The sequence below is a fragment of the Sus scrofa genome, unplaced genomic scaffold (assembly GCF_000003025.6).
Source record: "Sus scrofa isolate TJ Tabasco breed Duroc unplaced genomic scaffold, Sscrofa11.1 Contig1914, whole genome shotgun sequence".
In the NCBI taxonomy this organism is placed as follows: domain Eukaryota; kingdom Metazoa; phylum Chordata; class Mammalia; order Artiodactyla; family Suidae; genus Sus; species Sus scrofa.
Window position 1 is genome coordinate 2,263,041 of NW_018084979.1, and position 25,340 is coordinate 2,288,380.

General features: G+C 45.3%; 1 protein-coding gene across 6 annotated transcripts in view; it reads right to left on the bottom strand.

The window, feature by feature from the left end:
* The window catches only part of PPP1R13B (protein phosphatase 1 regulatory subunit 13B), a 93,849-nt gene that overhangs the window by 25,339 nt on the left and 43,170 nt on the right, over positions 1-25,340 (bottom strand). For all 6 annotated transcript variants that reach the window (XR_002341078.1, XR_002341075.1, XR_002341077.1 and 3 more), the window contains exon 4: positions 18,137-18,213. Coding sequence is in view for 2 of the 6 variants with exons in the window: in XM_021081531.1 (XP_020937190.1) it covers positions 18,137-18,213 (77 nt within the window). In the remaining 4 variants the exon portion in view is untranslated. The remainder of the gene's footprint in view (positions 1-18,136; positions 18,214-25,340) is intronic.

The window sequence follows — 25,340 nt, forward strand, 5'->3', positions numbered from 1 at the left end:
GCTGCTACACAGGCTGCAGATGTGGCTCTGCTCCCAAGGTGTTGCGCCTGTGGCGTAGGCCTGCAGCAGCAGCTCCGATTCAACCCCTAGCCTGGAAACTTCCATATGCTGTGGGTGTGGCCCTGAAAAATAAAAAGGGACCAAAAAACCCAAAATGTTTGCTGTTTAAATACATATATAATTTCACAGCACTCATAATAAAAAAAAATCCCATGATTTTCTAAGTTTTATGTTTCTAGATTTAAGATAAGCAACTTTAAAAAAGGTTGATAAGCATATATTCTAGTCCGTTTCAGATACAAAACCTCAAAAACATCCACAGAGGTAAGAAGTTAATGAAATGACAACAGGCTAGTTTAAGAAATAAACAGTGAAGTTTTTGAAATTTACTTTATTTTTTTTTTTTTTTTGTCTTTTGTCTTTTTGTTGCTATTTCTTGGGCCGCTCCCGCGGCATATGGAGGTTCCTAGGCTAGGGGTTGAATCAGAGCTGTAGCCACCGGCCTATGCCAGAGCCACAGCAACGCGGGATCCGAGCCGAGTCTGCAACCTACACCACAGCTCACGGCAACGCCAGATCGTTAACCCACTGAGCAAGGGCAGGGACCGAACCCGCAACCTCATGGTTCCTAGTCGGATTCGTTAACCACTGCGCCACGACGGGAACTCCCTGAAATTTACTTTAATTGAGGCACAACTGACAGATAATAAAACGGCCATTTAAAGTATACTGCTGGGAGTTCCCGTCGTGCCTCAGTGGTTAATGAACCCAACTAGCGTCCATGAGGTTGCGGGTTCGATCCCTGGCCTCACTCAGTGGGTTAGGGATCCGGCACTGTCATGAGCTGTGGTGTAGGTTGAAGAGGTGGCTCGGATCTCGCGTTGCTGTAGCTTTGGCGTAGGCCGGTGGATACAGCTCCGATTAGGCCCCTAGCCTAGGAACCTCCATATGCCACAGGTGCCGCCCTAAAAAAAAAAAAAAAAAAAAAAAAAAAAATCCAAAGTACACTGCTGAATGAGTTTTGACAACTGCATGTCACAGTGTAACCACCATCCCAGCCAAGAGCTAGAACACTTCTGTCGTCCCAGAAAGTTCCCTCCTGTGCTTCCCAGTCAATTCACTTCTCCCAACTACAAAACCAGCTGTCCGCGAGGTCAGGGGGAAGGATCAGGCCATGACAGCCTAGTTCTGTACCCTGGAGAAGCTCACGTAGACGGGGTTACAGAACGAACACGTCTTTGGGTTTGGCTTCCTTCGCTCACCACAGCATTTTAGAGACGCAGCCAACTGTTACCTACATCAGGAATGCGGTCCTTCCTACTGTCCAGGGTCCTCAGTATTCAGGCATCTGGGCGTAACAGCTCATCTGCCGATGAGCGCTTGGGCTGATTCCACCCTTGGGCTACAGGAAGAAAACCACCTTGAGCGTTCAAGTGCCAGCGTTTATGTGGACAAATGCTCGGGCTTTTCTTGGGTGACTGATGTCAAGAAGTGGAAGGAGTGGGCTGCGTGGAAAGCATATCTTTAACTTCTAGAGACCACTGAGCTGCTTTCCAAAGTGAAGTACCATTTTACACTCTGACCGGCAACAGGAGAGTTCTAGCATCTCCACACCTTTGCCAACATCTACTGCTGTTAGCGTTTAAATTTTATTTATCCTCCTTTTAAATAATGTTAACCCCTCTTTTTTTTTTTTTTGGTCTTTTTGCCTTTTCTAGGGCTGCTCCCTCGGCATATGGAGGCTCCGAGGCTAGGGGTCGAATCGAGCTGTAGCCCCCGGCCTATGCCAGAGCCACAGCAACATGGGATCCAAGCCGCATCTGCAACCTACACCACAGCTCACAGCAACGCCAGATCCTTAACCCACTGAGCAAGGGCAGGGATCGAACCCGCAACCTCATGGTTCCTGGTCAGATTCGTTAACCCCTGCGCCACGATGGGAACTCCTAAATAATGTTAACCTCTTGGTAACGAAAGAATTCTATGTAAATGGTATTTTGATAAGTAATGAAAAAAGCATAAAAATGTCCATAATTAAGCTATCAACGCTAAACACATTATGATCAGACTCTCAATAAATAGGCCAGCTAGATTTGCCAAAAGTTAGATATAAAGGGGGGGCTGATTTTTCCATGCTAATGTCTCATTTATACTAATAACGTGTAGGTATCACAGCTCATAAAGCTATTAAAATAAAGTATGCTTGACATACAGGCTATCAGAACTAGATTTTTTAAGATATTAAACAAGTGCGACTTACTTGATAATTAGTTAAAAGCTTCAGACCACATGCCAGTTGATAACACAGCTCTTATCAAATGTATGTTCATCTCTTCAGGCAATGTGTTTTTAAATATAATTTTGAAACTGGTGTTATGATAATTCAGTTATGAAAAACATATAATAAAGTTTCTCAAAACAAACCATTGTAGACAATTATGCAATGCACTTGTCTTCCATCCTAAGCCTCTAATTATATGTTTTTGTAGATTTTCAGTCTTTCTAAATATTAGAAAGAAGACTTAGCTTTACAGCCTGTCTAATGTTCTCCTGAAAACATTCTGCCAACATGTGCCAAGCGCATTCTTCCGATGCATGCCCCACACTGTCAAAGACGCCACTTTATCTATGAAAATGCAAGGACTCATCACTTTGACACTATCTACCCCGTTCATGACTTCTCTGTAGAGGTTTTTAAAAAGTCACCCCATTTTCCAGAAAACTTTTTTAGGTATGACTCCTCCAAAACCATCTTAAACAGGTGCTCTATAAAAAGTGACAGGCTGACATTAGTTTCAAGCAACTAAACAGTGACCAGTTTACTCACCCCAACTGCTCCCACCCGAGACTAGGATCCAGCCCGACCCTGACGGTGCATCTGGTGGGCTGGGTCCACGCGGTGGGCTGAAGCCACAGCCACGTGAGGAGATGTGTCTGCTTAGAGCCTCTGTCTACTGGGCACAGGCCACCTCTACCTGTTTTAAAGTGCTCCCGCTTCGCTTGTGTTACCCTGATGGTGCCTTCCTGTCCTGCAATTTTAAGTTCTGTTTGAGTGCATTCTCCCCAAAAGTTGAAAAACTGATGAAGAAAATGACATAAAAGGAAGAATTGACATTTCAAAGGCGTTCCGAAGGACAATTCTCTCACAAGCCTCTCCACCAACCACACCTACCGTGAAGCCATCTCCTCCTTTTGCAAATCCGACACATGTTCACTGCATGACATTTCATGAACCAACCGTTTTAGTGTGTTGTTTCTCACTTACATGAGCATGGCTTCATTTTCTCTTCTTTTCTTTTTTTTTGTCTTTTTGCCATTTCTTGGGCCGCTCCTGAGGCATATGGAGGTTCCCAGGCTAGGGGTCGAATCGGAGCCGTAGCCACCGGCCTACGCCAGAGCCACAGCAACACGGGATCCGAGCCGCGTCTGCAACCTACACCACAGCTCACGGCAACGCCAGATCCTTAACCCACTGAGCAAGGGCAGGGAAACTGAACCCGCAACCTCATGGTTCCTAGTCAGATTCGTCAACCACTGCGCCACGACGGGAACTCCATGGCTTCATTTTCATGTGTTTTATTTATATCTGTGAAGGCAGGCTGGGACTCAGCAGTCCACCTTTCTTTATCTCACAGGTCGGGTATTAGCCCCTAACCGTGGCAGAAACTACAGCTCGGTTTCTGTGGGTGAAGGCTTTATGGACAGTGTGGCTGGGCAGTCCTGGCTTGAGACTCCTCCTGCGACAGAGCCAAACCCCAGCCAGGGCAGTAGTCCGTTTAGGGCTGGAGGATCTGGTTCCAAGATGGCTCGTGCGCATGGCTACCAACGTGGTGCTGGCTGCTGGCAGGAGGCCTCAGTTCTTCTCCAAGGCGGCCCCTTCTCAGAGCTGCTTTTCCAGTGTCTTCTGGACACAGTGGCTGCCTTCCCTCAGAGCAAGCAATTCAGGAGAGAGAGCCAATCTTTTTATGCACTAACTCAGAAGTCACACAACCTCACCTTCCCCACATCCTGTTAGGAGCAAGTCACTAGGCTTGGAGATGAGGACAAGAGGCTCAGCCTTTGAAGGGAAGCATGTTAAAGCATCTGCAGACATCCTTAAAAACCACCACATCCACTGACTGTAAAATCTCATGAAGACTATATACTTCTACCACTGTCTTACTCACTACTTAGGAGTTTGGTTGTTCTTCCCAACAGCACTATCGTAATCCAAAGAAGACAGAGAATGCTTACGAGCAAGTCTAAGAGAGCAAGGTAAGAGGCCAATCAATAAAGGTTTAATGGGAGTTCCCTTCGTGGCTCAGCAGTTAATGAACCCAACTAGGATCCATCAAGATGTGGGTTCAATCCCCGGCCTAGCTCGGTGGGTTGGGGTTCCAGCGTTGCCGTGAGCTGTAGTGTAGGTTGCAGACACGGCTTGGATCCTGCATTGCTATGGATGTGGTGTAGGCTGGCAGCTGTAGCCCGGATTCGACCCCTAGCCTGGGAACTTCCACATGCCGCAGGTGTGGCCCTAAAAAGCAAAATAAATAAATAAATAAAGGTTTAACTATAAATGCTGCTTTTTTTCCTCAATGCCTAACCTGTATCCATTCCTTGGTAATCAATTAACAGCAAAGACTAAGGGATTTTGTCAGCAATTAAACACATATCAGCTAATGGGTCACTTCGGATATCAGCTTTAATCCTGATATGCTGATTTTATTTATTTTTATTAAAGTGTAGTTGATTTACAATGTTGTGCCCATGTCTGCTGAATAGCAAAGCGACCCGGTCATACATACATGTATACACATTCCTTTCTTATGTTCCATCGTGGTCTATCCCGAGAGAATGAAAACAGGTCCCTGTACCACACAAGAGGCCCTCACTGCTTATCCATTCTAAATGGAGTAGTTTGCATCTACTAACCCCAAACTCCTAGTTCATCCCACTCCTCCCTCCACCCCTTTGGTAGCCACAGTCTGTTTCCTACATCTGTGAGTCTGTTTCTGTTCGGCAGATGGGTTCATTTGTGCTATGTTTTAGATTTCACATATAAGTGATATCATACGGTATTTGTCTAACTTACTTCACTTCATATGATAATCTCTAGTTGAATCCATGTTGCTGAAAAAGTCATTATTTCATTCTTTTTTATGGCCAAGTAGTACTCCCTTGTATTTACACACCTTATTTTCTTAATCCGCTCACCTGCTGACGGACACTTAGGTTACTTTCATGTCTTGGCTATTGTGAATAGTACTGCTATGAACACAGGGGGGCATGAATCTTTTTGAATTATAGTTTTGTCCACACATGTGCCAGGAGTGGAACTGCAGGATCATATGGTAGGTTCCATACTTTTCTGAGGAACCTCCATACTGTTTCCCAGAGTGGTTCTATCAACTTACATTCCCACCAATAGTATGGGAGGGTTTCCTTTTCTCCACACCCTCTCCAGCATGTTTTTGTTTTTGGTTTTTTTTTTGTCTTTTGTTCTTTTTAGGGCCGCACTCGCGGCATATGGAGGTTCCCAAGGCTAGGGGTCTAACTGGAGCTGTAGCTGCCGGCCCACACCACAGCCACAGCCACGCCAGATTCGAGCCGTGTCTGCAACCTACACCACAGCTCATGGCAACACCGGATCCTTAACCCAGTGAACGAGACCAGGGATCGAACCTCCAACCTCGTGGTTCCTAGTCGGATTCATTTCCGCTGCGCCACGATGGGAAATCCCAGCATCTGTTTTTTGTAGATTTATTAATGATGGCCATTCTGAAAGGTGTGAGGTGGTATCTCACTGTAGTTTCAATTCACATTTCTCTAATAATTAGTAAAATTGTAGGAGTTCCCATCGTGACTTGGTGGAAAGGAACCCGATTATTACGCATGAGGACACAGGTTCGATTTCTGGGCTCACTCAGTGTGTTAAGGATCCAGCATTGCCCTGAGCTGTGGTGTAGGCTGGCAGCTGCAGCTCTGATTCGACCCCTAGCCTGGGAACTTCCCTAAAAAGACCAAAAAAAAAAAAAATTAGTGAAATTTGAGCATTTTTTCATGTGCCTATTGGCCATCTGTATGTCCTCTTTGGAGAAATGTCTATTTAGGTCTTCAGCCCATTTTTCAATTGGTTTTTTGTTGTTGTTGATTTGTATGAGTCGTTTGTAAATTCTGAAGATTAAGCCCTTGTCAGGTGCATCATTTGCAACCATTTTCTTCCTTTCTTCAGGCTGTCTTTTCATTTTTTTGCTTATGGTTTCCTTTGCTGTGCAAAAAGCTTGTGAGTTTGGTTAGGTTCCATTTACTTATTTATGTTATTTCTACTGCCTTGGGAGACTAAAAAACTATTTGTACAGTTGATGTCTGAGAATGTTTGGCCTGTGTTCTCCTCTAGGAGTTTTATGATGTCATGTCTTATGTTTAAGTCTTTAAGGCACTGTGAGTTTATTTTTGTGTATGGTGTGAGAGTACGTTCTAGTTTCACTGATCTGGTATGTGATTTTAATACTCAAATAACTTCATCTTTGGTTATAACAGGTAAGTTCTTAGCATCACTGTAATATTATTTGGGAAAAAAATTCCCTAAGCTTTGAAGTTTCTTTCGTGTTCAGTTTATGTGAAGAACACCCTTACCCACTGTGAGCCTAGCCACCCACCCTGGCTGCTCCCAAAGGAGCTCAGGTCCAGGGTTCCTACCACCAAATTCACGTTATTTATATGCCACCTGTCTGAAACCTTGTTTCTTTCCACCCCAGGCTTCCTCCCTAAACTCCCAACTTGCATGAACGGCTCCAGAGCCATCTCTGACTTGAGGCTACCTGCCGCGACAGGAGCTGGTGCTCAGCACTCTTGGTCTCTCTCACATCCTTGCCTGCCTCTCCCTTCCAGAAGCAACACTTTCCCACCACCCTGCTTTTGCTCTCATTCCCCCTTCTATCCACAATGCCTCCCCCCACCTCCTAAATTCTTCCTATCCTTCAAGATCAAGCAGCAATGCCACCCGCTTCCTGAAGGTGTCCCTGCGTGTCTAAGGAACTGCTTACACAACTGTTTGGACACTCAGGATCTTTCTTTTTTTTTTTTTTCTTTTTTCTTTTTAGGACTGTACCCACAGCATATTTAAGTTCCCAGGCTAGGGGTAGAATCAGAGCTGTAGCTGCAGGCCTACACCACAGCCACAGCAATGCTGGATCCAAGCCGAGTCTGCAACCTATACCACAGCTCACAGCAATACCAGATCCTTAACCCATTGAGCAAGGCCAGGGATCAAACCCGTGTCCTCATGGATACTAGTCAGGTTCGTTAATGGCTGAGCCACAACAGGAACTCCTCCTCATTTTCTTGAAAGATGATTTTCAAGGAATTTCTTTTCTTGTAGGTAATATTGTTCTCAAATGTTTCTTTTGCAGGTTTTCTTTAAAGAAAGGCCGCCCTGTCAGCCAACAACTCCTCTTGTTTACACCAGCATCTCAAGTGACATTTCCTTTAAGTTGCCGTTTATAAATAATAGGATGCTTTTTGAGCTTATAGCTCTATAACCTTGAAATTTTTATTTTCAAATATTGCCTTTGAAAATAAGTCTCTCTGGGATTCACGTAGCTGTGACTCCACTGCCAGGTGCAGCCAGCAAAGCCTCACAAGGCTCCCTGCCTCCAGCCTCACTCCTGCCCCTACACCCAGACGTACAACTCACACACCAGCACCCAGGGATCTTCTGAAGCACAGCTGATCCTGCCTTTCTCTTACTTGGCCTCCTCCCAGAGCAGAGCCAGTGCTCCAGCCCCCCGCCCTCGCCCTCGCCCGGTTGTCCACAGCACGTCCACAACTCTCTGCCACCGCACAGCCCTGCATCTCCTTCCCTGTCTCTGTGGAAGCCTCTGGTCCCCAACCCCCGTCCCCTCCTGCTACTCTGGTGCCTTGTCCTCCTCTCACCACACTCCTGACACTGTGTTGTGGTTTACCTGCTTACACACCTCTCTCCAGAAACACCCCTTCTTTCTCTGTGAAATCTGAGGTAGACTTCGAGTAGCCACCACCAAACACCTTGCATTTATAATGTCTTTGGTCTAGCTAAAATAAAAATAAATTGGAAACAGGGAACTATATTCAGTATCGTGTAATAATCTATAACGGAAAAGAATATGAAAAAGAATGCATATATATGCATAACTGAATCACCTTTCTCTACACCAGAAACCAACACAACATTGTAAATAACTACATTTCAATAAAAATAAGTGAACTGAGTAGAACTCAGAATAAAGAACTTCCGAGCCTGAGTGGTAAGACACCTGAGTGTCTGCTTACGATTCTTTAAACTGTATGTGTTTTACATATTCTTCTGTTTATTAATTTCTCAATAAGAAAGTAAGACAGGGGAGTCCCACTGTGGCCCAGCGAGTTAAGAACCCAACTGGTATTCATGTAGGTTCGATCCCTGGCCTCACTCAGTGGTTTCAGGATCTGGCACTTCTGAAAGCTGTAGCGTAGGTTGCAGATGTGGCTCGGATCTGGCGTTCCTGTGGCTGTGGTGTAGGTTGACAGCAGCTGCAGCTCCAATGTGACCCCAGCCCAGGAATGTCCATATGCTGTGGGTGCGGCCCTAAAAAGAAAAAAGGTGAGAAAGAAAAAAGAATTAGACCAGATGGCCAATATTACTCCCACCTGGAGATAGTGTTCTCACTTATTCAGCAAACCAAAAGGAGGGATAATAATATCAAGGGACATTAGAAACATCCAGGTTTTTGGTAGGTTTTTTTGTTTGTTTTTGTTTTGTTTTGCCTTTTGTCTTTTTTAGGGCCACCCCCAAGTCATACGGCGGTTCCCAGGCTAAGGGTCTAATTAGAGCTGCAGCCACCGGCCTACACCACAGCCACAGCAAGGTCAGATCTGAGCCGCGTCTGTGACCTACACCACAGCTCACGGCAACACCGGATCCTGAACTCACTGAGCGAGGCCAGGGATTGAACCCGCAACCTCATGGCTCCTAGTCAGATTCATTTCCGCTGCGCCACAACAGGAACTCCTAGGTTTACTTTTATCACATAAAATGTTCATTAAAGTTGAACCTGTCTAACATCTCATTATATCCTGAGCTGGTATATTTCACATTCTAACAATTACTAAGTCTCACAAATTAATAAGAGGCAATTAGACTTCCAAAACATATTCTGGCTCCCACACCCTGCAAGAACACTATAATATGCTACCTCTTCCTATCAGTGTGAATTACTCTTATGATTAAAATTCACCCATATTGGGAGTTCCTGTCATGGCTCAGCAGAAACAAATCCAACTAGTATCCATGAGGATTTGGGTTCGATCCCTGGTCCCGCTCAGTGGGTTAAGGATCCAATGTTGCCATGAGCTGTGGTCTAAGTCGCAGATGAGGCTCGGATCCCATGCTGCTGCGGCTGTGCCTGTGGTGTAGGCTGGCAGCTATAGCTCTGATTTGACCCCTGGCCTGGGAACTTCCATATGCCATGGGTGTGACTCTGAAAAGCAATAAATAAATAAAAATAAAAAATAAAAAAATAAAATTCACTCATATCAATCCAGTTTGGATTAACCACATTTATACACAAAGCAATAGCCCAGGAGCAGTCAGGGCTAGAAAGACCAGCAGGAGAACAGGACTACAGAAAAGCATAAACATAAACACCAGTAAGGGAAACCATCCCCATGCCACAGGAGCACTACGAGCTGGACGCTGTGGTAAGTGCCCTGCTCTGACAATGAGACCCGCAAAACACTCCTGACAGCAACATCTAAAAGGCAAGATAAATCCCAACCACCCATTTTTATTTATTTTTTGGTCTTTTTTCCATTTCTTGGGCCGCTCCTGAGGTATATGGGAGGTTCCTAGGCTAGGGGTCCAATTGGAGCTGCAGCTGCCAGCCTACACCAGAGCCACAGCAACGCGGGATCTGAGCCGCATCTGTGACCTACACCACAGGTCAAGGCAACGCCAGATCCCCAACCCACTGAGCAAGGGCAGGGACCGAACCCGCAACCTCATGGTTCCCAGTCAGATTCGTTAACCACTGTGCCACGACGGGAACTCCCCCAACCACCCATTTTTAAAAGCAACACCAAGCTGACAAAACAAGAAGGATGTTACAGGGGCCAAAATTAAAAGACACCAGAAGCTCTGGGCATTGAGGAAATATCAAAGCTGGCTTGTGCCCACCTGGAGAATTGCCTGCTAGAGCCTGGCATTAAAAAAGATGATTTTCCAGGGGGGAAAACCTCACCACAAGAACAAGCCTCTCGCATAGGGTCTCCTTCATCCCTCTCCAGGGGAGAAGAGGGAACAGTGGAAGCAGCGCTGGTGCAGAGCCCTGGATGTGGAATGTCCAGGATGCTCTAAAATTAACTGCCTACAGCCGTGCGCCAGCAGTGGCTCTGTGTGCCGGCCGCGCCACTGCCCTCTGCCAGCCGGCAGGAGGAAGAGGCCTGCAGAGGATGCTCCTTCAGATGGAAGCAGCGCTACAAGCACCGTGAATCAAGATGAGTGGGAAACCATCCCAATACACACACTTTGGATAAAGAGAGAAGGACGAGGACCAGCCCCTGGTGGCGAGTCCAACAGGAGATGCCCACATACACCCAAGACCCCAAATCGGTGTGAGAGTGCATGAGAAATATACCCCAAACCCGCAGATGGGGGCAGGGGAAACCCGCCTTTCTTCATCAGGGTCTGAGTGGAAGGGGACAACTCCTCTAAGAATCTGTAAACACTAGCGAGCCCTCGTGTAAGCTTTGAGGCCCACAAAGGGGACCACAGAGCAAGTCTAGCTGCATGCCCAGTTACTGACCAAGGCAAATGCTACCTCTCGGGAAAATGCCACCTTCACGAGGACCTCAAAAATGCTCACAGGCCAACTTCCAAGGAAAACGAGCAGCTCATTGTGAAAAATCAAAGCACACAAAGATCATGGTACCATGACTTAAAGCCAGGAGAAGTGACATATGCAGATACTGAAATTATTGTTGCAGAATATATAATAACTATGTTTAATGAACTAAGAGAAGCTTAAAATATGAACAAAGAATAACAAAAAAGAGGTAGAAAAGAACCAACCAACCTCCAGAATTGAAACCTTTTTTCCCCTTTCCTTTCCTTTTTTTTCTTTTTACGCTGTACCCATGACTGAGACCATGGCATATGGAAGTTTCCAGGCTAGGGGTCAAATCGGAGCTGCAGCCGTCAGCCTACGCACAGCCACAGCCACACTGGATCCGAGACACATCCATGACTTAACGCCACAGCTTGTGGCAACATCGGTTCCTTAACCCACGGAGCAAGGCCAGGGATCAAACCTGCATCCTCATGGACACTATGTTGGGTTCTTAACTCACTGAGCCACAATGGGAACTCCTGGAATTGAAAACTTTTAATTCTCAAAACCATTTTGTTGTAGTTGACATAAACTGTACATATCCAAAGTGTACAATTTGAAACCGTCACCACAATCAAGAAAATGGACAGAACCATCACCCTCAAAATTTCCTTGAGTCCCTTTCTAATCCCTTCTCATACCTCCCATACCCACTCCCAGCTGCCAGGTCCACAGGCAGCCCCCCATCTACCTTCGGTTATGAGAGCTTAGTTTATGTCTTCTAGAATATTATATAAATAGAATCATAGTGTGTACTCTTTCGTCTGACTTCTTTCTTTCGGCCTAATGATTCTGAGATTCATCTATGTTGCAGCATGCATCAGGGGCTCATTCCATTGTGTGGATATACCAGTATTTCTGTCTATTCGCCTGTTAACAGACATTAGGGTTTTTCCTAGATTTTTGGCTGCCACACAGCAAACTGCTGCGAACATTCACCTACAAGTTTACATGGACATCTGCTTTCCCTTCTCCTGCACAGATACCTAGGAGGAGAATTTCTGGACTGTACAACATATTTATGTTCAAGTTTCACAGCAACTGTCTAAGAGGGTTCCAGACTTCAACATTTTCCCTTCTCAGCAGCCGTGTGTAAGGGTCCCAGGCTCTCTGCACATGTGCCAGTACTTGCTATCACCAGCCTTTTCAGTTTTAGACATTCTAATAGGTGTGTGCTGGTGTCTCACTGTGGCTTTAATTTGTATTTCCCTGAAAACTAGCGGTGTGAGGTATGTTTACACGTGCTTAAGTGACATTCACATACCTTCCTTAGTGAAGTATCTGTTCCATGTTTTGCCTGTTTTTTCTAAAATTGGGTTATTTTATTTTTTATTTTTGGTCTTTTTAGGGCCACACCCATGGCATATGGTAGTTCCCAGGCTAGGGGTCAAATTGAAGCTATAGCTGCCAGCCTATGCCACAGCCACTGCAACATGGGATCCCCGATGCGAGATCAGGGTTGAACCCGCATCCTCATGGATACTAGTCAGATTTGTTTCTGCTGTGCCACAACAGGAACTCCCTGGTTATTTATTCTTAATGAGATCTGAGAGTTCTTTATTATTCTCCATACAGCCCTTTGTCAGGTATAGGATTTGCAAGTGTTTTCTCCCAGACTGTACTTTGTCTTTTCATAACAAATAATATTAAAAGCACATTATGGAAGTTTCTGTGTGGCACAGTGGGTTAAGGATGCTGCGTTGCTGTAGCTGTGGCGCATGGCATAACTGTAGCACAGGTTCAATCCCTGGCTGGGGAACTCCCATATGCCATGGTCACAGCCAAAAAAAGGAAAGAAAGAAAAGGGAAAAAAGCATATTATGTACTAACATCCAAGACAGAATTTATTAACTGAAAGATGTATCTTAAGAAATTATCCAGAACACAGTACAAAGAGACAAGGAAAGTGAAAATATGAATGAGAAGTTAGGGGAGTTCCCGTCGTGGCGCAGTGGTTAACGAATCCGACTAGGAACCATGAGGTTGCGGGTTCGATCCCTGCCCTTGCTCAGTGGGTTCACGATCTGGCGTTGCCGTGAGCTGTGGTGTAGGTTGCAGACGTGGCTCGGATCCCACGTTGCTGTGGCTCTGGCGTAGGCCGGTGGCTATAGCTCCGATTCAACCCCTAGCCTGGGAACCTCCATATGCCTCGGGAGCGGCCCAAGAAATAGCAACAACAAAAGACCAAAAAAAAAAAAAGTTAGGAATAAAATGAAAGAGGGAGTTCCCAATGCGGCGTGGCGAAAACGAATGCGACTAGTATCCATGAAGATGCGGGGTCGGTCCCTGGCCTCGCTCACTGGGTTGGGGATCCAGTGCTGTCGTGAGCTGTGGTGTAGGTCGTACAGGTGGTTTGGATCCTGTGTTGCTGCCGCTGTGGCGTAGGCAGGAAGCTGCAGCTCCAATTTGACCCCTAGCCTGGGAACTTCCATGTGCCACAGGTGCGGCTCTAAAAAGCAAAAAAAAAAAAAAGAATAAAGTGAAAGATATGACGTATGTCTAATCAAATTTCCAAAAGAAGAAAAAAGAAAGAATGTGGAAGAAGAAACACCTGTAGAGAGAACTTTCCAGATAGATTAATAGATGCCAATCCTCAAAATCACTAAATTCAACAAATCCCAACAGGAGGAGTTCCTGCTGTGGCTCAGTGGTAATGAACCCGACTGGTATCCCTGAGGATGAGGGTTCGCTCCCCGGCCTCATTACGTGGGTTAAGAATCCGGCGTAGCCACAAACTGCTGTATAGGTCGCAGTTACAGGTCAGATTTGGTGTGGCTGTGGCTGTGGCATAGGCTGGCAGCTGCAGCTCCAATTCAAGTCCTAGCCTGGGAACTTCCATATGCTGTGAGTGCAGCCCTAGACAACAAAAACAAACAAAAACCCAACAGGAGTAATTAAAAGAAATGCACACCTAGTTCTGCTCAAAACAGAATTATTGACTCTTAATTTCATTAAATCTCAAAACCACTAAATGACAGGAAAGGGATTTCTGACATCAGATAATATAAAACCACAACAACCACAGGCTACGAGGAATGGAGACAATGAAAACGTCTGGAAGCTAGAGAATGGATGAGGGTAACCAACTTAGTGCAGCTGAGACAAACCTCAGGACAGAAGAGTTCAAACTGCATAAACAGCCAAGTCACATCACGAGCTTCAAAAGGTTCAGGAATTGGCAAAATTGCAACTCTGGAAAGGGGGGTGAAAAGTAAGGCACCTAAAATACAGCAGACTGCGTGACAGACATTTTAAAAAGAGTAAAATGCTAGACCTCCTTTCCAACTCTGGGTGACTGCCTCTCTCCCAACAAGTTTATTCACCAGGCAACTGAAATGTTACCGGAGCTGGGAGATGACAGTCACAGCTGAATCCCGGGTACCATATAAAGAAGACCAAGTGACCATACCAGGAATACTTGCCTCCAGAAATAAACACTCACATCTACCGTCAATTGATTCGACAAAGGTGCCAAGACAATCCAATGGGGGGAACAACAGTCTTTCACTGAATGGTACTGAGATAACTAGGTGTTCACACACAAAGGAGTAAAAAAATTAACTCAGAATGGACTGTAGACTGCAATGTAAGAGCTAAAACTATAAAGCTCTTAGAAGAATGAGGGTGGGGTGGCGGCAGGATCTATTGGCCTTGGCAACTTAGTGGATGTACAAGAACAAAGCAGAAATCGACTCAGATTTTAGCACGACTGGCTGAGAAAACAAAAAAGTACTTTCAGGACACCTAAGTAAATACCCACTTTCCTTCTGAGAGCTTTGGGGCCTGCTAGATAGAGGCTACATACACGAGCAGCTCCCAGTGAAAAACCCCAGCACTGGGGGCCCCAACAAGCTTTCCTGGTCGACGACGTTTCACACAGGCTGTCACAAGTAGCTGTGGGAGCATTAAGTGTGGCCTGTGTGACTCCACTGGGGAGCCTGTGCCTGTGTCCCCAGCCATCACCGCACATGCCTGAATCCTGCGCTGGACTAAATCACAGCCGTGAAGACGGCCCTCTGCTGAGTCTTGTGAGTCCTGCGGCAAATCACTGACACAGGGATGGTGCTGGGACCCCTCACACAGGCACACACACTGAGAATAAGTCAATTTACCTTTACGCCATAAAGCTAAACCAGATCTCCAACATTCTGTCGGATAAGTAAGTTCTAAATGCTTATGACAGTGTGGACATGTAACCTGGAGGTCCCCAAACCTGGTGGGGCAATAGATTCATGGAGGGATCTCTCCAGACCCACCCCCAGACTCACTGAATCCAAAGTTCTGCCAGTGGGACCTGGGCCCTTACACCTTAGACAACCTGACTTCGTGACCTGCAACTTTTGGAGAGCGTAACTTCCCCAAGCTTCCTGCCCCAGCAGCTACTGGCGAGCGTGAATCACCCAAGTTCAGCACCCTGTCCTTCGCTTCCAACCCACACGCCGCTTGGTCCGCTCCTAGCTGCTGTGGCCCACAAGGGAGACAGTTCGGTGTGCCATTATTCTGCACGCAGGGTGTCCACAACACACTTTTGGAGAAGGTTATTTTTAACATCTCGTTAGCTTTAAAAGTGCTTGGTGGACAACAAAGTGCATTTCGAAGGCAACCTATCATTAGGCTTAAAAGGCAGGTGGGTGTGCCATCAAATACAGTACCGGCTTTGATGCCATGCTTCCAGCAAGAGTCAGACCTCTAGACCAGCCCTCTACCTTCCTCTGATCACAAGCTCAATAAAGGCTACACACACATTTTTAATTTCGGTTTTGGGTTTCAGTTTTGTTGTTCATGAAATGTAAACATTACCCGCATGTTAACAAGCAAGAACTTCATCCTGGAAAAGATCTCAGACCGATCCCCTCATAGTACCTAGACGCGCTTTACTGCATCCTTGGACTCCTCTGAGTCTTGTCCCTCAGCACACACCCAGCTCAATACACACGGCCTACTCCATGCAGTCAGTTCACCTTCCTGAAGCTCAGGTCACAGGAAAAGGATCGTCAACATTCTGCGGGACAAGGAAGTTCTGAATGCTTACGACACTGGGGACAAGTAACCTGGAGGTCCCCAAACCTGGTGGGGCAATGGACTTGTTCAGGGAGTTTTCCAGGCCGAGTCCAGATTTGGTAAATCAAAAGTTCTGCCAGTGGGGCCTGGGCCTTCATTTCCTAAGACTTTCTGAAGAACATACGCCTCGCAGAACTCCTCCAGAGGCTCTATATCTGGAGTGGACAAGTATGTCAGAAGGCAGGAGTAAGAAGAGGGTTTGTGGAATGATCCTTAGAAACTGGATGATAAGCAAGGAGAATATGTGATCTTGGCACCAGGAATAGCTCTGTCTGAGTGACACATGATTGGGACATCAGAACCCAGGAGAAGAAAATAAGATATAGGACATCACTTCGCTCTGCAGTGGACAATATCTGCAAGTCGAAAATAAACAGTATTAAATGATTTTTAACTTTATCCTTTTGCTTTTTGGCTGTGCCCACAGCATGCAGAAGTCCCTGCACCAGGGACTGAACCTGAGCCACAGTAGTGACAATACTGAGTCCTTAACTGCTAGGCCACCAGGGAACTCATGGTTTTCAACTTTATAACCAATGTATACACAAAGTATAAAAGTCTTAATTAGACTTTTATTGTCACCACTGTACTGAAAGGACAGCTGAGGGGTTTCCTTGTGATGCAGCAGGTTAAGGATTCAGCATTGTCTCTGCACTGGCTCAGGGGGCTGCTGAGGCAGGAGTTTGATTCCTTAGCCCAGGAACTTCCGTGTACCTTGGGTGCAGCTGGGAAAAAAAAACAAACAAAAAAAACCGGACAGGCGGGAGGGAAGGGGAGATGGAGGAAAGGAAAGGAGTGCTAACACCCTCATCTTACAAGGAGGGAGGCCCAGAGCTCTGGTTTAAAGTTGATCATACAAAGAAAGAGGTATGTAGGTATATCACTCAAAGTCACGATGGTGGCCAAGAAAAGAAATAAAACCCCAACTCAATAATAGTAAGTTCGAAGGCACAGAGGCAAAGTAATTTGCTCCAACTTAGCTAGTGAGAAAGTTCAGAAGTCAGTGTCTGAACACGGGCCTCCGTGCTCCAGATCTGTGATGTTTACCACGCTGAGGCTGTGCCGAGCACCGCACGCGGAGGTCAACGGCCCAGGGATCTCTAGCTAGCTAGCGGCAGAGCTAGAAGGAGAAACAAAATCTCTAACCTTAAAGTCACTTGGAAACGTTACTACTAAAATTCCTAGAAAAGATCATGGTGAAAATTTCTCTCACTGTTCGTTCTTCTCTCAGTCTTCACTTCTGCTCATTCTTTGAACACGCACCAACATTTCTTAAGAAGAGCCCTTCCAGGTAGACAAACTTCCTCCCCTATAATTGCCGTTAGGCCTCTTCTCCAACTCTACCCCGCAGGATAAAAGAAATCCCCGCTCCTGGAGACAGCTGCGAAGACTTAACCCCCCAGCCACCTTGTCTTTCGGACCTGACAGAAGGATTAAGACACTGAAGATGCAACGTAAATCTGCCTGCCTATCTCTCAGTCTACAAATGAGACCATGTGCTCTCTGGGGACAGGCCACTGTCACGAGCAGAGAGGTGCACCACTGCTGCTCCAGGACATGCCGTGAGCAGCATCGGGAAAGGGCGTGGGGCGCACTGCTCTGCCTGAGAGCGTCCAGTGCGCGGCCGCAGTGGGGACTGCTAAGACCGTTACCACTCAGTGATGGCCCTCACACCTTCATAAAAATGTTTGCAATAGTCAACAGAAAGGACCGCTTCTACAGGGAAAATAAAGGGAAACCTCAGTAAAGTGGAGTCAGGAGGCCACAACACACGAACCACTGGACACTTGGACACGAGTGGGTGCAGATCCCCGCAGGCAGTAACAGCCCCCACCCAGCAGCAGCACGAGCAAGCTCCACCTGGCCCGGCAACAACTTGGTCAGGGAAGAGCCCCCCAGCTCCCAGTTTCCTCCACACACGTTTTGTTTGTAACAGCCCCTCCCAACTTCCCCTTCTCTATAAGCGTTTCCTCCTGTTTTAGTGGACGTGCCTGTGGCTGGACATAGCTGTCTGTCCTGAACTGCAGTTTGCTGTTCCCAATAAATTTATTTTGCTGGTAAATACCTTGCTGTTTAACGGGTTTAGATTAACGCTACCCTCCAAAAATAATTATTTAAAAATAAATTATAACCCAAACTCAGCAGTACCTATGAAAAGCAATGAAAAATTTTCAATTTAACTCAACTCTTACCCCATTTTCAGCCCGTTTTTCTCCAGGTACATTTATTACATTTCTCTGAGTTCTTTGCTCTTGGGTCTGACGGCCACCTAGAGGAATGAAAGGGTCAAATTTACCAAAAAGAAAAAACAAACAAAAAAAAACCTCCAAAAATAAAATTCTATCATTTCTTCACTTATTCAAATATTTATTGAACACGAGTATAAAATACAAGGTCAAACAACTCAAAAATCAGTACAGCTGAAAAAATGTTTTATAATCAATCTTTATACATAGTTGTTTAAACAAAATCTTCTAATATTCTTTTTCAGAATTTTAAAATTGACTTATAGCAAAAAGTTTCTAACACTTAAAAATAGTCAAAGTGGTAAATTTTACATTGTGCGTACTTTACCACAATTAACTTGGCGTTCCCGTCATGGCTCAGCAATAATGAATCTGACTGGCTCCCATGAGGACGAGGGTTTGATCCCCGACCTCACTCAGTGGGCTGAGGATCTGGCCTTGTTGTGAGCTGTGGCAGAGGTTGCAGATGCAGCTCGGATCCCGAGTTGCTGTGGTGTAGGCCAGCAGCTGTTGCTCTGACTTGACCCCTAGCCTGGAAACTTCCATATGCCATGGGTGTGGCCCTAAAAAGACAAAAAAAAAAAAAAAAAAATTAAGGCCGTTATTTTTTTCCATTGTGAAGCTTTACTGAAATACAGTTGATTTACAAGGTTGTCATCATTTCTGCTGGACAACAAACTGAGTTAGTGATACATGTACACACATTACGTTCCCTTTCAGACTCTTCCCACACAGATTATCACAGAATCCTGGCTGATGATTGGCCAATGGGGACCTGCTATATAACACAGAGGTCTATACAGCAGGAACCCATTGGCCAATCATTCCATGTACCTCAATGTGCATATGCCAAACCCAAACCCCGTCCACCCCTCCCACCTCCCACCACCTGTCCCCTTTGGTAACTGTGAGTTTGTTTTCAAAGTCTCTGAGTCTGTTTCTGTTCTACAAGTAAGTTCATTTCTTTTTTTTTTTTTTTTTTCTTTTCTTTCCTTTTGTCCCTTGTCTTTTGTTGTTTTTGTTGCTATTTCCTGGGCCGCTCCCCCGGCATATGGAGGTTCCCAGGCTAGGGGTTGAATCGGAGCTGTAGCCACCGGCCTACGCCAGAGCCACAGCAACCCAGGATCCGAGCCGCGTCTGCAACCTACACCACAGCTCATGGCAACGCCGGATCGTCAACCCACTGAGCAAGGGCAGGGACTGAACCCGCAACCCCATGATTCCTAGTCGGATTCGTTAACCACTGCGCCACGACGGGAACTCCAGTAAGTTCATTTCTATTCTTTGTTTAAATTCCACATCTAAGTGGAATTTATGTTTCACTCAGTATGATAATCTCTAGGTCCGTCCATGTTGTGGCAAATGGCATTATTTTATTTTTTATAGCTGAGTAATATTTCATCGTGTGTATATACACCACATCTTTTTTTTGCTTCTTTAGGGCTGCACTCATGGCATATGGAAGTTCCCAGGCTAGGGGTCGAAGTGGAGCTACAGCTGCTGGCCTACACCACAGTCACAGTAACGCCAGATCCGAGCCTTGTCTGCAACCTATACCATAGCTCACAGCAACGCTGGATCCTTAACCCACTGAGAGAGGCCAGAGATTGAACCAGCCTCCTCATAGATCCTAGCTGGGTTTGTTACTGCTGAGCCACGAAGGGAACTCCCTGTACCACGTCTTCTTAATCCATTCCTCTGTTGATGGACATTTAGGTTGGTTCCGTGTCTTGGCTATTTTTGAATAGTGCTGCTAGGAACATAGGAGTGCACGTCTTTTCGAATTATAGCTTTTTGCTTTTTTTTTTTTTTTTTAGGGCCACACTTGTGGCATACGGAAGTTCCCAGGCTAGCAGTAACAAACCCAACTGCAGCTGCCGGCCTATACCACAGCCACAGTAATGCTGGATCTGAGCTGCATCTGCAACCTAAACTGCAGCTCACGGCAATGCCAGATCCTTAACCCATTCAGCAAGGCCGGGGATGGAACCTGCATCCTCATGCATACTAGTTGGGTTTGTTTCCACCGGGCCACAATAGGAACTCCTCAAATTATAGTTTTGTTTACATATATACTCTTCCCTACTTCGCTGTAGACTGTTTGACCATGGGAGCGTAGGCTGATTTCTGGGCTTTCTATCCTGTTCCACTGATCTATTTCTAGTTTTGTGCCAGTACCATGCAGTTTGTTTTGATGACTGTAGCTCTGTAGTATAGTCTGAAGTCAGGGGGACTGATTCCTCCAGCTCCATTTTTCTTTCTCAGGATTGCTTTGGCTATTTGGGGTCTTTTGTGTTTCCTACAAATTTAAAAAATTTTTGTTCTGCTTCTGTGAAAAATGCCATTGGTAATTTGATAGGGATTGCACTGAATCTATAGACTGTCTTGTGTAGTGTAGTCATTTTGACAATATTTGATTCTTCCAAACCAAGAGCATGGTGTATTTCTTTCCATCTGTTTGAGTCATCTTTGATTTCTTTCATCGGCATCTTATAGTTTTCAGGGTACAGGTTTTCTGTCTCTTTACGTAGGTTTAGTCCTAGGTATTTTATTCTTTTTGATGTGATGGTAAATGGGATTATTTCCCTAATTTCTCTTTATGATCTTTCACAGGATTTCTATATATGAACAAATTAAAGCTTTTGTATTTTTTTTTTTTGTCTTTTGTCTTTTTTTTGTTGTTGTTGTTGCTGTTGCTATTTCTTGGGCCGCTCCAGCGGCATATGGAGGTTCCCAGGCCAGGGGTTGAATCGGAGCTGCAGCCACCGGCCTACACCACAGCCACAGCAAGGCCAGATCTGAGCCGCGTCTGCAACCTACACCACAGCTCACGGCAACGCCGGATCGTTAACCCACTGAGCAAGGGCAAGGACCGAACCCGCAACCTCATGGTTCCTAGTCGGATTCGTTAACCACTGCGCCACACGGGAACTCCAGCTTTTGTATTTTAAGAGACTAAAATAGAAGTTATAATATCCAGGAATGAAAAAAACTTGTGCACAAAACTGATCTTCACAAATAGGGTTAAAATTGAAATGCACACCATCTCTGAATTCTTTGTTCTATAAATTTTTTTTAATTTTAGGAGTGTTGGAGTGCCTGTCGTGGCGCAGTGGAAATGAATCTGACTAGAAACCATCAGGTTGCAGGTTCGATCCCTGGCCTTGTTCAGTGGGTTGAGGATCAGGCGTTGCCGTGAGCTGTGGTGTAGGTCGCAAACGTGGCTCAGATCTGGCATTGCTGTGGCTCTGGCATAGGCCGGCAGCTACAACTCTGATTAGACCCCTAGCCTAGGAACCTCCATATGCCGCAGGTGCGGCCCTAAAAAGACAAAAAATTTTGGAGTGTCTTCAAATTTAAACTGGAAAATGTTTCCTATGTCCTGTCATTATTTTTTAAACAAAATAAAGTGTGTGGTACAATTTTGTACCAGGTGAATTTTAAGTCATAAATATTAATGTCTGTGATATGCTGGAATGCCTGCTCCTACTTCACCAACCTCTCCAGCTTCTACCTGATGCTATTTTGAGAATTATCACACCTGAGAGCCTACTTTATTACCCAGAACACATAACTTCAAAGGGTCATGAACCTAACATCAAAAACTTTTTCCTTCTATTTCTTTCCTGAAACTTTAAAAATTTTGAAGAAAAATTACATTATGGAAGTACAGTGATATTACTTACTACCCCCAAGGAAGCAAAGACTAATCCTTGGGAGATTAAAAAATCTTACTCTTTTTATGTATAAAGCAAAGCTACAGAGTGCATAAACAGATCTGTTGGGGAAAGACCCAGCAAACAAGAACAGAATATGCACAGAAGGGCCCTTAGGGGCGCAATAATGAAAAAAGAGGCTAAGCAGATGGGAATGACAAAGCAGGCATGTGAACACGGTCATACGAGACACAACAGCCATGTCACAAGAGCTGTTTTCTGTTAGCAGAAACTGCACATTCGCACATCCTAGACTATGGTGTCTATCAGTTTACACGGTAAATTAAATTCTTAGTGTTTTGTTTGTTTGTTTGCCTTTGCTTTTCAGGGCTGCAAGTGCAGCATATGGAAATTCCCAGGCTAGGGGTTGTGCCTACACCAGAGCCACAACAACGTGGGATTGAGCCTTGCCTGTGACCTACACCGCAGCTCACGGCAATGCCGGCTCCTTAACCCACTGTGCAAGGCCAGGGATCAAACCTGAATCCTCATGGATACTAGATGGATTCATTTCCACTGCACCATGGTGGGAACTCCAAAGGTAACCCCTTTTAAATAACAGTGATCAGTGACAAGTGCCTTTCCTCAACTCTCTGGGGAGCAGAGAGGAAACATGAGTTTCGGCTCTTCAAATCTGGCTGCTCAGCTGGAGAAGAAATTCAGTGAACAGAAGCAAAAGAGGGAACAAGGCACCCGTGTGAGCCAGTCTACCCGCTGCCACCTCCTCTGCTCTGGGACAGAGGTGGACTGTGCACAGGCACAGACAGAGGGAGAAGGGCAGAGGCTGGAGCTTTACAGCAGGCGGAGGGATTCTGAGTTAGGGCAGGGTAGGGATGAACATACAAGAAAGAAGGTGGTGGAAGAGAGAAATGTCTTCAGTGAGGCTGAGGAGATGGGTGGGGCCCTATTACAAAGGCCATCAAAGTCAAGCTGTGGAGCCTGGGAAAGGGAAGGAGGGGCTTTGCTGGAAGTTCTGAAGAGTGATGGAAGTCGTGGTGGCGAATCTGGCTCTTCCAATCCTGTCCAACCCTCCGACGACAGGGTCGCCACACCCCTCATGGTGCTCCGTCCCGCTCCCCTGTCTCAAATGCAGCGACACCGCACTCTCCCCCCAGGTCCTACTCACTCTTCAAGGTCCCATCTACACCAGATGCCCCTCAACACCCCACTGCTCAACACCCTGCTCTCCCCACTCTTCTCATGTGTACCTGCCCTGTCAGCACACCAGACCGAGCAGCGTGGGGAGCCGATGAAGGTCGACGGCAAGGTCAGTGCTGTTCCCTTCTTTATGACTCTAGACAGTTCTCTCCAGGATCCCTAGCACTGTGAAACTTTACAGCATGAGAATAAAACAAGTCCTCCTCCCCTCCCTACACCATCTTGGGACATTAACGGGTTATGTATACATTTACTAGTGATTAAAGTAAAATATAAAGCTTTTAAGTATAGCCAGGCAAGGCAGAGTGTAAGCACTTGGAGAGCTCAGGTAGAGAGTTAAATACTTAGCACTAGAAAAGTGTCTGAACTGCCAGCTAATCTAACTCTCCTTCCCAGAAGGAGCTTGTCCAGAGAGGTAGGGCCCTTTTCTAAGGCAAAAGCAGATGAAGCATTAGACCTAGAGCCTTTGTCTCCTGACTCTAGACAACCAGCAGCCAGTGGAATAAACACCCAGAAGTATGAGTTCCCACTGTGGCATAGTGGGCTAAGGATCTGGTGGTGTTGCTGCAGCTGTGGCATAGGTCACAGATGCTTACAGCTATGGCTTGGATTCAATCCCTGTCCTGGAACTTCCATATGCCATGATGTGTCCAAAAAAGAAAAGAAAAGAAAAAAAAAAAAAACCAGAAGTAATGAGGCACTGCAAAAAACCCAGCACTTTAACAATGTGTATAGCTACAGAAAGATGCTCTTAAAGTCGAGAGCAGTTCATTCTAGGTGCAAAAGGTCCCTTAATAAAAAATACAGAGAGAGGGATAACTTGAAATAAAGGAATCTTCTTTTTACAAAAGGATGTCCTTTCTGTTGTTTGTTTTTTTTAAAATACTGTAAGTAATCCACAATCAATGTAAAATAACAACTTAAGGGTCTTTTCCTTAACTGTACAGTACATATGCTTTCCAAAAAAAAAGACTTCCTTATTACTTTGTTTAAATTTTAATTTTTTTTTTTCTTTTTTTGGCTACACCGGCAGCATACGGAAGTTCCTGGGCCAGGGATCGAATCTGAGTCTCACCTGCAACCTATGCCACAGCTGTAGCAACGCTGGATCCTTAACCCATTGCAGCACCACTGTGGGAACTCCTATTCTGTTTAAATTTTATTTTTATTTTTATTTTATTTTTATAATTTTTTTTTATTTTCCCACTGTACAGCAAGGGGGTCAGGTTATCCTTACATGTATACATTACAATTACATTTTTCCCCCACCCTTTCTTCTGTTGCAACATGAGTATCTAGACATAGTTCTCAATGCTATTCAGCAGGATCTCCTTGTAAATCTATTCTAAGTTGTGTCTGTTAAGCCCAAGCTCCCGATCCCTCCCACTCCCTCCCACTCCCTCCCCCTCCCCCTCCCACCAGGCAGCCACAAGTCTCTTCTCCAAGTCCATGATTTTCTTTTCTGAGGAGATGTTCATTTGTGCTGGATATTAGATTCCAGTTATGAGTGCTATCATATGGTGTTTGTCTTTGTCTTTCTGGCTCATTTCACTCAGTATGAGATTCTCTAGTTCCATCCATGTTGCTGCAAATGGCATTATGTCATCCTTTTTTATGGCTGAGTAGTATTCCATCGTGTATATATACCACCTCTTCCGAATCCAATCATCTGTCGATGGACATTTGGGTTGTTTCCATGTCTTGGCTATTATGAACAGTGCTGCAATGAACATGCGGGTGCACGTGTCTCTTTTAAGTAGAGTTTTGTCCGGATAGATGCCCAAGAGTGGGATTGCGGGGTCATATGGAAGTTCTATGTATAGATTTCTAAGGTATCTCCAAACTGTTCTCCATAGTGGCTGTACCAGTTTACCTTCCGACCAACAGTGCAGGAGGGTTCCCTTTTCTCCACAGCCCCTCCAGCACTTGTTCTTTGTGGATTTATTAATGATGGCCATTCTGACTGGTGTGAGGTGATATCTCATGGTAGTTTTGATTTGCATTTCTCTTATAATCAGCGATGTTGAGCATTTTTTCATGTGTTTGTTGGCCATCTGTATATCTTCTTTGGAGAAATGTCTATTCAGGTCTTTTGCCCATTTTTCCATTGATTGATTGGCTTTTTTGCTGTTGGGTTGTATAAGTTGTTTATATATTTTAGAGATTAAGCCCTTGTCGGCTGCATCATTTGAAACTATTTTCTCCCATTCTGTAAGTTGTCTTTTTGTTTTCTTTTTGGTTTCCTTTGCTGTGTAAAAGCTTTTCAGTTTGATGAG